Source organism: Prionailurus viverrinus, chromosome B2 (assembly GCF_022837055.1).
Source record: "Prionailurus viverrinus isolate Anna chromosome B2, UM_Priviv_1.0, whole genome shotgun sequence".
NCBI lineage: Eukaryota > Metazoa > Chordata > Mammalia > Carnivora > Felidae > Prionailurus > Prionailurus viverrinus.
Window position 1 is genome coordinate 37,765,571 of NC_062565.1, and position 14,192 is coordinate 37,779,762.

General features: G+C 52.3%; 1 protein-coding gene across 3 annotated transcripts in view; it reads right to left on the reverse strand.

Annotated features, from left to right (window-relative positions):
* Nucleotides 1-1,210: 1,210 nt before the first annotated feature.
* KIF6 (kinesin family member 6) overlaps nucleotides 1,211-14,192 on the reverse strand; it is a 386,512-nt gene continuing 373,530 nt past the window's right edge. For all 3 annotated transcript variants that reach the window (XM_047860796.1, XM_047860795.1, XM_047860799.1), the window contains 3 exons: nucleotides 12,134-12,223; nucleotides 9,618-9,724; nucleotides 1,211-4,050 (listed from right to left, as the gene is read on the reverse strand). In XM_047860796.1, coding sequence (XP_047716752.1) covers nucleotides 4,040-4,050; nucleotides 9,618-9,724; nucleotides 12,134-12,223 — 208 coding nt within the window. In that variant the 3' untranslated portion in view covers nucleotides 1,211-4,039. The remainder of the gene's footprint in view (nucleotides 4,051-9,617; nucleotides 9,725-12,133; nucleotides 12,224-14,192) is intronic.

Sequence of the window (14,192 nt, forward strand, 5' to 3'; positions counted from 1 at the left end):
AACCTTGAGATCATGACCTGAGCCAAAATCAAGAGTCAGACACTTAGCAGACTGAGTCACCCACGTACCGGAGTCACCCATGCACCCCTTGCCTGTATTTTAAACATACACCCATTGCATTAAAAAACAGTCCCTGTCTACGTATTCAATCATCTGTTTCTATTTGTTTCTATTTCTCTGAATTGGTTTTTCTCCTACAAGCCATGTTTTCCTGCTTCTTTGCATCCTTGGTAACTTCTACTGGGTGCCCCTTCTATATTGTTAGATGTTAGATTCTTTTTTTATTCCTTTAAATGTTTTTGAGCTCTGTTTGGAAACTCACTGAAAGCAGTTTGACTCTTTTGATGCTTACTTTTTAGATTTTGTTAGGCGGGACCGGAATAGCTTTGATCTCTGGCTAATTTGGTGCCACTTCCAAATGTATGCCACACATAAATACCTTATGTGTTTTCTGTTCAGTGACTTTTTTTGTGAGAAGGTTTCTCCACTGTGGCTGTTGGGAGTACTCCCAACCCTGTGTTATTTCTGGAAATTTTTCTACTAGCTCCTTTCTGGTGGTTCTTTCTCCAGCCTTGAGTGATTTCTTCACCCACGTGTCTCGCCCAGCAGTTGGCTGAAGACTTGAGAGAACCCTCTGGAGATCTCCGCAGTGTGTCCGCACTCTGCAGCTCACTCACCTCTTGTACTTGGCCTTGCCAATGGAAGCCCCCTTGGCCTCCCTGGACTATAGGCTCCAATTCCTTAACTAGGGAAACCACTGGGCGCCACCTGGTGCTCGCTTCCAGGACTGCAGCCTAAGTACTGTGAGAAGCTGTAAGTTGGGGCAATCATAGGGCTCACCTCACTTGTTTCCCTTCTCTTGGGGGTTAGTGTCCTGTACTGCCTTTTCCCAGTGTTTTATTGTCTTATACATTTTGTCTAATTTTCAGTTATTTAAATCAGGAGGGTAAATCATGTCCGTGTTGCTCTATCATGGCCGTAAGTGGTGGTCCTACTTTTTCATATACAGTGTTCTCTCAAGTGCCCTTTCAGTAGGCAGCGTGGACGGAAAGAGTGAACTCTGAGAAATTCTGCATCTAGTCATATACCATCTCTGGGTTTCAATATCTGTATCTGTTAGCTGTGGCTACAGTTAATGCTTCATGACAAATCACCCCAAGGCTTAGTGGCTTATGACAACAAACATTTATTCTCATGATTTTGGGTCTTTGGATCAGCCAGGGTTCAGCTGGTGTGGGCTGGACTTGATGGGACGGCTCTGCTCCAGGCTACAGGTTTGCTGGCCTTGGCTCCAGGCTGTAGGCTGGGCTCAGATCTGCTCTCTGTATGTTCTGGGATCTAGGCTGAAGGGGCACACCTATCCAGGGCATGTTCTTCTCAAGGCAGATCCCTGGAGTGTGAGAGGAGAGCCCGAGCATGCAGGCTCATGTCAAGCCTCCGCTTGTATCATGTCTGCTAACATCCCATTGACCAAGGCAAGTCACAGAGCCAAGCCCAAATTTAAGGGGTAGGAAAGAATACCCTACCGCCATGAGGCTATGGCAAAGCTTTGGATGTATAATTCTATTTCAGGGGGCAAAGTCTTAAGACTGGTTATTCAATCTACCACAGTTTCTGTATCTGCTTCCTAAAAATCCCTTGTAGCAGGATCTGAGCAAGCCACATTCTAAACTGTCCTCCTAACATCTCCTGTCAAGTGAATAGCAGAGCAAATTGAATTCTAGTAGGGACTGGGCTGGAGTCACTGGCCAGGCTGCTTTCCAGAAGATGTTTTGGAAAGCTCTACAGTTTGGCCTGGAGTGAACTCACATGCCCCACTGAGCTCAGGATTGCTGGAGAGTCTTTTCAGAGCATTGCATCCATTTCTCCCATCTTAAAGGCCAGTGAACTTTGTGGAAGATGCACTGTGGTCAAGCATGCGTCCACATCAAAGGCCCAGCTGCCATTGGGAAGGGACATTTGGGGGGGGGTGTCCCTCTCCAGTTGCTGTACACACTTGGTATACGGCTCTCTCGGCAAGACACCATGGCCCAGCTGTCTGTTTTTCTCTCTTCTTCATTTCCTCTCCTGCCTTCAGTGATTGCTGCAGAAGGCGGGTTCACACCCCGCATGGGCCCACACCACACATCTCTGTCAATAAGGCCTTTGGATCCAGGAGATAAGTTCTCAGCAGGAGATCTAAAGTCAATAGACTCTAACCAGCTCTAGAGGGCCGAGGGCACTAAGGTGTGCCAGGCACACTGAGGCTGTCTCCAAAGACTCTGGCCAACTCCATGCTGCCTCAGGGCTCTTGAGACTGGGTGTCTGTGTTACACGTGTGCCCTGGGCACTCGGGGAGGCTTCTAGGATCTGGCTGTAAGGGCTCTGTTTTGGTCTTCCTGGGTCCTACAGACTTTATTGAGGACTTACTATGTGCCGCAGGACTGTGAGGGCCAGGGAGGCTGGACCCTGCCCGATGGGCCTCAGTCACAGAGCCAGAGTAAAGGCATGGGCCAGATGCTAGCCCAAGAAGTCTGGGTTCTGTCTCTGCCACTCATTAACTGAAAGGGTATTTTACTCAATGCCAACTTGCGCTGGGGACATAGTGATGAGCAAGACATGTAGGTCCTTGTTGTCATGGAGCTTTTAGTCTTGGGGGAGGGGTTGCAGGCCATAAAAAAATAAGCAAATAAAGAAAGATGATATGTCAGGCGGTGATGAGGAAAATAAAACAGAGAAATGGGATAGAGAGCAACTAGGGGGTGGCTCTAGTTGGGCGGTCAGGGAAAGCCCCCGAGGAGGGGACATTTGCCACTAACAAGCCCTTAGAAGCCAGCCCCACCCCCCCTTTGCTTCAGGGTTTCTAATATTATCAGTGAGGGTGTGGATTGGAGGGGCTGTATGGCCTGCCTGGCTTTGAAATGGGACCATCTACCTTCTCTCGAATGATCCTTTTACCCAGTCCTGGGCAGGGGGGACAGCAAGCCAATTTAATGTATTTTCTCTCTGCTCTCTTTCCAGGGCGGCAGGTCCTGTATTCATAGGACAGAGATAGCAGGAATGGTAGACAAACACTTTTACTCAGCTTCATTTCAGATGTCCATCCTCTCCCCACTCCACACCTCTCCCCGCCTACTGCTGGCTTGGGACCTTGCTGCCCTCGCCCTCTGAGGGCCTCCTGAGGGCTGGCCCACCCTCCCCTGGGTCTGTATCATGCAGCCAGGCCCCAGAGTGCTGCAAGGGCTCACTGAGGCAAGCCCCTGGCAGCTCTGTTTTCCCGGTGGGAGCGGGGAGTTTGAGCCCAAGTCATGCAGAGCCCCAAGAGGCTGGGTGAGGGTGTGAGGCCCAAGGTGCCCACACCGCGCCTCTCAAGCTCTCTGCAGAGCTCCTGGGAGCCATCCACAGCTCCTAGGGTGCAACGATGTCCTTGGACCCTGCAGGGTGGGTGACTCTTTAGAAATACGGCTGATTCAGGCACTGCCTATGGATCATCTGGGCCATGAGGGTGATGGCACAAGGTTTGGTTTGGGAGATCAGGACTGGCCATCAAGATGCTTTGCACTCCACTGCTTTGTCTTTGGCTCCAACGTCCTGCCTGGCTTGCCCCAGCCATTCCTGGGCTCCTAAACCAGGGGGTAGGGCAGAGAGCGGGCTGGTAGGTAGCTAAAAATAACAGATGATCATTTCTCCCGTATTCTACCAGCATGAGCCTCCCCTGCCACTGCATTATGATGGTACTATTTCACAATCTCCAAGGTTTAAAATCGGCCACTACAAGAGTGAGCAGAAGCCCTTATATAACCACTAGTACCCCGGCATTGCCTGGTCCGGCCAACAGCCCCAGTACCCACAGCAAGGATGGTGCCAGAAGCCCTGGCCCCAGCCTCACTGGCAGCCTCCAGGACACCATCCTTAAGGAAACACGGCCCCCTCTATGGGAACCCAAATCACTAGTTGCTCCCAGCAGCCCACAGATCACATCTGAAGCCAGGGCGAGTGAGAAGAGATGCCTTCCTTCATCTGTACTCCATTCTTGCTACCACAGTGCACGGCCGGATGCTTACTGGAAACCTGAAAGGAGACAGGATGTCTTGGTTAGGCTGTGCGTGGGGGCACTGATTTGTCCCTGACTGAAGCGCATGGGGAGGCGGCGGCGGGCCACTCCCCTTGAGTCTCAGTGCCCGGATTCCTGGGGGCTGCATTTATTCCCCCAGCAATGAAGGACGCAGCCTCCTTTGCCGTCTCCCTGAGCCAGGACCAACAGTCATTGTCCAGCCCCACTGACATCCCTACCAAATTCTCCAAGAGATTCTCTTTTTGGTCCTTCTATTCATTATATTCCGCCTGACCACCACGGCCCATCCTGTCACCTGCCACAGCTGGACAGGGAGGGAGAAGGGCCCCTGAGGACTAGCCAGCATGGTCCCCAACCTGTGGTGCGACTGGGCAAATCGTGTTGGTTCTCTGGGCCTTACTTTCCAAATACCCAGGTGGACGGAGCAGATGAGGTATCTGGTAGAAGAAAGGTGGCTGGCAGGGCTCCTTGCTTCTCCGAGTGTGCTCCGTGGATCAGCAGCATTGGCATCTCCAGGGAGCTTGTTAAGAAGTGCCGAATCTAAGACCCTACCCAGACTTCCAGGACCAGAATCTGCACTTTAACAAAACCCCTGGATTTACTGGCACATTAACGTGTGAGAAGAAATGGTATGAGTGACGTATTTAATTTGCTTGAAGTCTGGCTCTCATAATTAGAGCAGAAGGGCTTGGGAACACTGTTTAAGACACCTGCAGGGGGCAGAGAGATTGAGGAGTGGGGTGGCCGCGGCCATCTGCGTGTGGGCACGGGGACCTGGCAGCGGGTGGGGAGTGTGGGCATGGTCTGCCTGATGTCGCTGAGGGAGAACCAGTAAATCTCCGTGCTGCACTGAATGTGGGAGGTGGCAGCGAGGGAGAGGTTGAAAACGATTCAAGGCTACGAGCCCTTGGTCCTTCAGATCTAACTCTGAGTGCAAGACCCCAGGCTGTTTAATTAAGTGAAGATGGTCCTTACTTTTCAGACATTCCTAGCTGTTCTAGATGAATCTTAGAGCGGGAAGGAAGGACACCAGGCACACCAGTGCATGTGAAGGGGATGTGTTCCAGTCACTCTGGACCCACGGTTCCCAGCTCTGCTGAGCACTGGAAACCCCTGGGGGTGGGGGGACCTTTAGAAATCCCAGGCCACTCCCAGGACAGATTAAATCAGAATCTCGTGGTGGTGGTGGTAGGGGACCAGGTGACACCAATGAAGAGCCAGGGCTGAAACCCACTGCTTTGTGGGCTCTCTGTTCCAAGGACGGTGAGGGCAGGTCCTGGGGACCAGCAGGCATGGGGCCGCTGAGCATGTCGTGGCTCCGGTGTTTCCCCTGCACCGCTGATGCACAGCCTGGGCCAGGATGGGTTAGCACTGCCAGTGGTGAGGAGCAGAGGGTCTGAGCCGGCTCCCGCCCTGGACTGTCACTGCATCCCACATACGCTTGCCTGCAGTGGTGACCGGGGCAGGGGCGGGGCTGAGAAGGAGCGCCACAGAGCAGGACTGAGTGCCCCACAGACCCAGACCTCAACCCCACAGAAAAGGTGCCATTTCTTTACTTGACGAACCCCAGTGAGGCAATGGAGCTGTCAGTCTGCACTGGGATTTTGTGACGGTAGGTTCCCAGACTGGAGGGTACGGCTACAGAGAAACCATTGAAAGGAAATCACTCCTCACCCTGTTGGGCCAGTTCCCACCAGAGGCCAGTTTCCCCACTAACAGCTCCCTGGCGCTTGGCTGTTTATGAGGGACTTTTATGGACATTATCTCAGGAGAGGCTGGCCACCTTGACGAAGGGGGAATCTGAACGTGGCAGATGTGTGAAGGCGGGGGCAGTGACCTGCCTAAGGCCCACAGCGCTGAGTCAAGGAGCCCCGCGTTTAGGCCTCCTCCCTCCCAGTTCTGGGGCCTTTCCATTTTCCTGGGATGGATCCTGCCCGGTGGGGAGCTGGAGGGTTTCTCGCAGTGGGGACAGCGGAGTCCAGGCTGGCAGGGGCCTCTGAGGCACTCCGCAGAGGCTCCGCCTGGCCCCGGCTGGAGAAGAGGGCAAGGGGGTCACACCAAGGTTCCTGTCCAGATGGAAACACTTCCAAACTCAGGGATTAAGGAAGGTTTTATTAAAAAGCACTCTAGAAAGGGGTTAACCTCATTTTCTCAGATTTTAAAGCCATCCTTGGCAGTTGGAAACAGCAGATTTGACACCGTGGATGACGAACGCCCCATACGGGGGATATATACCTGTCCACACGTGCCCCTGGCAGGGATTTAAACGTTCCACAGCTTTTCCATGAATCCTAAATCAACTAGATTCATCCTGGCCCTTGGTGAAGTGTGTGAGGCGGCGGGCGAGGCTTACGTTAAATCACCCTCTCTGGGCTCCTGCTCTTAGGCTGATAGTCACAAATTCCCCATAATGAGCACTCCTGAAGAAGCCCAGACAGACAGCGCCACTAAATTAAGAGCAGAGGGAGCCCAGGGCAGGGGAGAGGGAAGTGTTTGCTTTGGCTGGGGAAGGTGCCTGGGGCCCGGCCTGCATGTTTGCCTGACAGGGAGGCCTGATAAGTGGGCTGTGTGGAAAGTGCTGCGTGGTGGGGCCTGGCCATCTGCCGCACGTTGGGGGAGGCCGCACCTGCTGGCCCTCTGGCCCTGACCTGGTGGAACTCTTGTCACCCTTCTTCAGCTTCCTTTGCAGCCACACAACCACTAAGAACCCAAGATTATTTTTTCTCCCCTTGAGAATAAAAATTGAACCCTTGAACTTTTGTTTTGATGAATTACTTCCAGGCTGCTCTTTGTTTGGAGAACAAAGCTCCCAGCTGCAGGGTGGGTAGAGGCCAAGAGACAAACACCCGACCGACCACAGAGTGACTTTTCAAGACAGCATGGCCAACTGGAGACAGCACAGAAAAGCTGGGTTATCCTAGCTCTGCCATTTGTTAGCTGGGCAAGTTATTCAGCCTCTGTGTGCCTCAGTTTCCCCTCCTGTCAAAAGGGGGATCAGACTCTTGGCTCTGTACACTCGCAGCACCCCATCTTTCAGTACAGTTTTCTGTACCATCTGGGCAATGGCATTAGCAGGAGGACGCCATCTTGACATAGACCTTGGGTTTATGCCTCTTCTTGTCAGAGAGGGTTGGAAATAGTGTCTTTACGTGGGCAAAACCTGGGTAAACACAACCGAACAATGTTGCTGATGTGTAGACTTCTTAAAGGGATGGATGATGGCTGATTTCAATGCATTTGTTCCAGGAGAGGGTTTCTTCCTCCACATATGTTCTGGACGCCATGCCCTCTCCTTCCTCCAAGAGTTTCCCCTGCAGGCTTGGCCCTCTTTTCCCTACCATCAGCCTCCTTTCTTCTCCCGGACCATTCCTCTCAGCACGTAAGTGGGTCTTCACAACCACTGCCTCCCTTCAGCCCCAGCCTCCCGACTGCCCCTCCTCCCAGCCAAGCCCTTGGGTCAGCTGTCCCCACTCACTATCTCTACTTTTGCTCCTTCTTTTCTTTCCTCAACCACCGCAATGGCCCCTTTATTCTCCCAGGTCCCCGTCCACAGGGCACTTGTCCAGGGCCATCATGACATGCAAAGTGGCCACCAGGCAGCATCCCATTCTTGCTTAGCCTTCCAGCAGCCCTGGGCTCTACCACCCCTCTCCCCTGGACCACGTTCCCCTGCAGGCCTGCCTGAGGCCACACTCGCTCCCCTGCTGTCTCTTCTCTCCCCCTGGCTGAGCCTTCTCAGTAGCTTTGGTGAGATCTTCCTGCTTACCCCCAAATGTCAGAGTGCCCCAAGGGTCTGTGTCAGCGATTAGAATAATCCTATTTACTCTCCTCAACAGGGATTCCACCCAGTGCATTCAGACCTTGCCGCTGAGCTCCAGACTCGTGTTCAGGGGCCTACTTATCTCCTCTGAGATCTCAAAGGGCTACTGAAACTTGAATGGGCCAGCCGGAAATCTGAATTCCCCTAGCAACTTCCCTCTGGTGTCCACTCCGCCCTGCCTTCCTGCTGATGGCATCCCCATCCTGTTAGCTGCTCAGAACAGGTGCCCATGAGCCCTTCTGGCTCTCTTTGCCCTCACGACTCACGTCCGATCTGCCACTAGGTCCAGGCTACCCTCACCCCTTGCCTGGACCTCCCCAGGAGCCAGATGACTGTGCTAATCCCGGGCCTCTACAACCTCTGCTGTGTACAACGGCCAGAGTCAGCTTGCCAAAGTTTCGGTCAGACCACATCGCACCATGGCTTAAATTCTTCAGTGAGTTTCCCACTACATCAGGAATAGAAGCCAAGCCCCTTACCCTCGCCCACAAGGCCTGTTCATTTGGCTCCTGTTCTCGAGCTGAGCCCTTAAGTGACTCTGGCCTCCTTCCCACCCTGTGACCAAGCAAAGCTCCCTCCAGGGCTGTTCACTTTCTACTCCTTCCGCTTGGAATGCTTGCTCACAGGACACTGCATGGACACTCCATTCTCACTATTCAGCTACTAGTTCAAGGTTCCCCTCCCCAGGGAGCCCCCGCCCCCGCCCCACTTAATGGCAGTCTTCCCTGTGGCTCTCTACCACATTATAGATTTTAGCTATTTCATAGCGCTTACCAGCACCTCAAATGGTCTCTATTTGTGGGTGTGTTCTCTGTCTCTCCCCCCACCCCAGAACGCCATGGAAGGCCATCCTTTACTTGGAATGTTCATGTTCCATCCCCGTGTGCAGAACCGCTAGTGTCTCAGCTGCAGACAGTTGGCCATGAAACTGACTGTGGGCTTCTTGCAGCAGGTGTCAGTCATTATAGGATCTGAGCCTGCCATTTCATCCACCAAGGCGTTGACATGGGAAAGCAACACTCAACCTGCCTGGTAGCCTTTGGCTTACTGGGACGAGGTTAAATGCGAGGGGCCAGCGTAAGGGGTCTTGGGTCTTATCGCCGTGGGTCTCGGGGGGAGAAGGAGGCAGGAGAAGAGAAGGCCTGTCCATAGCAGGGGGCAGCTTCCAGGAGGAAGATGGGGGAGGTGGGTGGCAAAGGCCAGGAAGGGCCTTCTCTGCTTCTTCCTGTTGTCTGGAACACCACAAGTATTCCTTCTGTAACTGTTAAAGGGGTCCTCAGGCCTGAGCTTTCAAGTGGTATTTACGTCTACAACTCATTGGCAAGAACCATGCTCCAATAGGAGAGTGATATTTCTAGCTAGGAATTCAAGTTACCAAACCATCACTCTGCCCCTTCCCGTATGGAGAAGGCTGGACAAAGGAGAGATGGCTTTGGGGACACAGAACAAAGGGAGCTGGAGATCCGGAGGAGGAAGGGAAGCTTTGCCAAGCAAGGCGAGAGCACCTGGGCCTGCCACCCCCTTGGGTCTGTCTTGGTGTTCGTGATGCTGTCTTCTGGAGCTTTTTTCCAGGAGGAAGCAGAGGCCAGGCACATTGTGAAGGGACCACAAGTTCAGTCCTGTGGTTTCAGGAATATACAGGAAGCTCACTTCTCACTCTGGCCTTCCCCCTTACCTCCCTCAAGCGTTGGTGAGCAGAGCTGGGTGACCTGTGACCCTGGAGGAGGAGGAAGGTGTACTTACATTTCTTCTGCAGAATGCTCTGTCTGGCCTTGATGAATGCCAGGATGTCAGAGTCAGTCTGGCTGTCCCCAGTGAGAGGGATAGATGATGCTGGCTTCTCAGGGATGCTGAGGACAAGCACATGCACACATCACTGTACCTTACATTTGAACTCCATGCTTACCTTTCCAAAGTGCTTTCCATGTTCAGTAACCGGATCTCACCCAGGAGGCTGCCTGGCAGTCTGCCTCCTGACCCCTCCACCCAGTCTGTGCAGGAACCACAGTGACCCTTTCATCATATCCTCCTCCTCTGGCTTAACCCTGTTGGTGGATTCTCCTCACTCTCAGAGTGAAATTCAGACTCTCTTCATGTGTGATCTGGGCCCTGGGCTACTACTCTGCTCCAGCCGCCCTGCCCTTCTTTCTTTAAAAAAAAAAAAAAATTTTTTTAATGTTTGTTTGAGAAGAGGGAGAGACACAGTGCAAATGGGGGAGGGGTAGAGAGAGAGGGAGACACAGAACATGAAGCAGGCTCCAGGCTCTGAGCTGTCAGCACAGCCCAACGCGGGGCTCAAACTCACAAACAGTGAGATCGTGACCCGAGCCAAAGTCAGATGCTTAACTGACTAAGCCACCCAGGCGCCTCAGCCCTGCCCTTCTTTCTGTTATTCTCTCTCTCTCTTTTTTTTAATATGAAATTTATTGTCAAATTGGTTTCCATACAACACCCAGTGCTCATCCCAACAGGTGCCCTCCTCAATGCCCATCACCCACTTTCCCCTCCCTCCCACCCCCCATCAATCCTCAGTTTATTCTCAGTTTTTAAGAGTCTCTTAATGGTTTGCCTCCCTCCCTAACTTTTTTTTCCCCTTCCCCTCCCCCCATGGTCTTCTGTTAAGTTTCTCAGGATCCACATAAGAGTGAAAACATACAGTATCTTTCTCTGTATGACTTATTTCACTTAGCATAACACTCTCCAGTTCCATCCACGTTGCTACAAAAGGCCAGATTTCATTCTTTCTCATTGCCAGGTAGTATTCCATTGTATACATAAACCACAACTTCTTTATCCATTAATCAGTTGATGGACATTTAGGTTCTTTCCACAATTTGGCTATTGTTGAGAGTGCTGCTATAAACATTGGGGTACAAGTGCCCCTATGCATCAGTACTCCTGTATCCCTTGGGTAAATTCTTAGCAGTGCTACTGCTGGGTCATAGGGTAGGTCTATTTTTAATTTTTTGAGGAACCTCCACACTGTTTTCCAGAGCGGCTGTACCAGTGTTATTCTCTTACTCAATGGCTTTGCTTTGGCTGTCTCCTTTCCCCAGCCTGCTCTCCCCCCGAGACCTTTGCATGGTTGAATATGCTTTGTCTCTGCATCTTCCCCATCTCTGGTGCAGCCCCCGCCCCTCGCCTTCCCTAAACCAACCCCATTCCACCTGAGGTGTCACTGTCTCCTTCAGCACCCAACTTAGATGGCACATCCTTTAGGATGTCTACCCAGTGCATCCCTACCCCCCCACCATGGCTTAGCTAGTTCCTGGGGCAGATAAGTATTCTCTCTTCTCTCTGTAAAAACAGTTAGCTGAGTAAGTTGCCATGGCTGAAAAAAAAATACTACATTTCCCAGCCTCCTTTGCTGCTATGTGTGGTCAGGTGACCAGGTCCCAGCCAATGAGATTTATAAGAAGTGTGGGATTTCCAAAAAATCCTTTTAAAAGAGTAAGAATGTATGTGCCTTTCTCCCTCCTCTTTTTCCATTTAATAACAAGCCTGCCCCCACAAGAAAATTCTAAGCAGTGCCCTCCTGGCTTGCAAGCCTCATCCTCATACAGCAGGTGATAGTATCCACTCTGTCAGAAGCCAGTGAGGACTGTCCACAATAAGGGGCTGTTCCCCATCACAAGTAGTTGTGTTGGCATCCAGCTGCAGTCAGTGACAAGGGCTCCCGTGGGGCTGCACGGAGCTGTTCCTTCTGTCTGGGCTCAGGGAGGGGCATGGCTGGATCTCACCCCTTAGACTGCTTGGGGGGAGAGTAGGGTCTGCCAGGTGAAGAAGGGTGCTCAGGTGTTCTAGTCAGAAGGCATAAAGGGCACTGCTGAGGAGAGGCCTTGACAGCTTTGTCCGGTCTGGAGTGAACGGCTCACAGGGCCGAGGCTAGCTAGGCTTGTCAACTCTCTGCCCTTCCCGGCCTGGGGACCCTGTGGCAGGGCTATGTTGGAATGGCCAGTGGGCTGGCTCTTCTTTCCTTCAATGGCCCTGGGTATATCTATTTACACAGACACTTGGAGCAATTCTCCCCGCGCAGGGCAGCAGAGGCCCCTGGGAGAAAACTTCTCTGCCTTGGGACTCGGTATCTGTGAGAGACTCCAGGGTATTCCTGGGGTGTCAGGGTGGAGGCCAGCCCTGGGCTGTGTCTGTGCAGCCACTGGACACGGGGCTCCTCAGGATGTGGGAGAAGGGCACTGGCAATTTTGACCCATTCCACTCATGGCAGGGGCTGTCCCAGGCATCAGAGGGAGACGGCAGACCTGTCTTCCAGGGAGGCGCTGGTGCTGCTGGGCTCCCGGCTGTGCGGGATGGGACAAGGCGAGGGCAAGATTTTCCTGGCATTCACATCACTGCAAAAGGAAAATGACAAAAGGAAGAGGTATGAGAGGAGGTTTCCAGAAGAGAAATTTAGGTTTGTATTTAGGAGCCATAGGGACTGAATGTTTGTGTCCCCCAAATCCATACGTTGAAGCCCAAGCACCCAATGTGATGGTATTTGGAGGTGATGCCTTTGGGAGGTAATGAGGTTTTGAGGAGGTCCTGAGGGTGGGGCCTCCATGATGGTACTTGTACCCTCACAAGAAGAGGAAGAGAGATCAGAGCTCCATCTCTCTCTCTACCATGTGAGGACACGGCGAGAACATGGCCATCTGCAAGCCAGCAAGAGGGTCCTTACCAGCCACAAAACACCCTAGTTGGGGTGGTGTGATGAGATAACAGGGATTTGTTTCTCACAGTTCTGGAGGCTGGGAGTCTGGGATCAGGGTGTGGCATGGTCACATTCTCACGAGGGTCCTCTTCTGGCAGGCTGCCAAATTCTCATTGTGTGCTCACAGGACAGAAAAAGAGTGAGCTAGCTCTCTGGCCTCTTCTTATGAAGGCACTAATCCCATCAATGAGGGCTCTACCCTTGTGACTTAAAGAGGCACCTCCAAATACCATCGTATCTGGGATTAGGTTTCAACATATGAATTTTTGGAGGATGCGTTCAGTTTATAACATTCTGTCCCTGCCCCCCATCCCTTCACCCCCAACAAATTCACATCCTTCTCACATGTGAAACATGTTCCCTCCATCCCAGCAGCCCCCAAAGGTTTAACTCATCCTAGTATCAACTCTAAAGTCCAAAGTCTCATGTAAATCACAGACAGGTGAGACTGGAAGTCGAATCACCCTGAGGTGGAATTTCTCACTGGCTGTGAACATGTGAGAGCAGACAAGTTATGTGTTTCCAAAATACAATGGTGGACAGGCATAGGTTAGACATTCCCATTCCACAAGGGAGAGAGAGGGAGGGAGGGAGGGAGGGAGAAAAGAAGGGAGGAAGGAAGGAAGGAAGGAAGGAAGGAAGGGGTGATGGGTCCCAGGCAAGTTCGAAACCTAGCAATGCAAACTCTGTGAGAACTTAAGGCTTGAGAATAATCCTCTCGGGTCCAATGTTCTGCCTTCTGGATTCACTGGGGTGACAGTCCCGTCTTCTGGACCCACTGGGTAAAGGTCCTGCTGGGCTCTGCTGGGCAGGGGTCGTGCCCTCATGGTTCTGCTGGGAGGCCCTGCCCCCACAGCTTTTGAGTGGGCAATGCCCACTCCTGCTTTTGAAATGGAAGAGGCAGCCAGGATGCTCTCTCAATTGCCTTCAGGGTCACTCTTCCCTTAACTTGGAAGAATAGTGCACATTCGTAGCAGAAGACCTGTGCCATTTAATCCTCTCAATTGTCTCATTATCCTCATTATATAGATGAGGAAACAGAAGCTTAGGGAGGTTAAAGAAATTCTAAAAGTTACCGGCTGGCTAGTGGCAGAATATGAATCTAACCCATGACTCTGTGAGGCATCAGAATCCGTTTCTGAGCCATGATCCTTTACTAACTGGACCCGGCTCTGTGGGGTTCTGAGGAAGCACATGCTGGGGATGCATGGCTCACTCCTGGCCACACCGACTGAACAGCCCCTGGTTCCAAATGATAAGTCAGACCCAACAGGTGTCTGACCCACTCAGGCAGGTGCGGTTTGGCCCATTTAACTAGCTTGCCTAATGTGTGCACCTTGCCTTGGATTCCTGGTTGCAAACAGCCGAACCCAACAGTGCTCCTTGGGAGGTGAAGAGGCCGGCCACCAAAGCTGTCCCAAGATGCCAGTGGCATGATGGGATTCTCTCCCTGGTCTGGGATGGTCCTGCATAGACACCATATCCAAGGGTGTCTACCTTTGGGAGAGGCCTCAAAATTCCTCTGGCTGGAACTCTCCTTTACAGATGGGGGCACTCGGGCTGAGAGGCGGGCTAGGGTTAGACAGGGCCACTGGCTTTGCCTAGCCTGA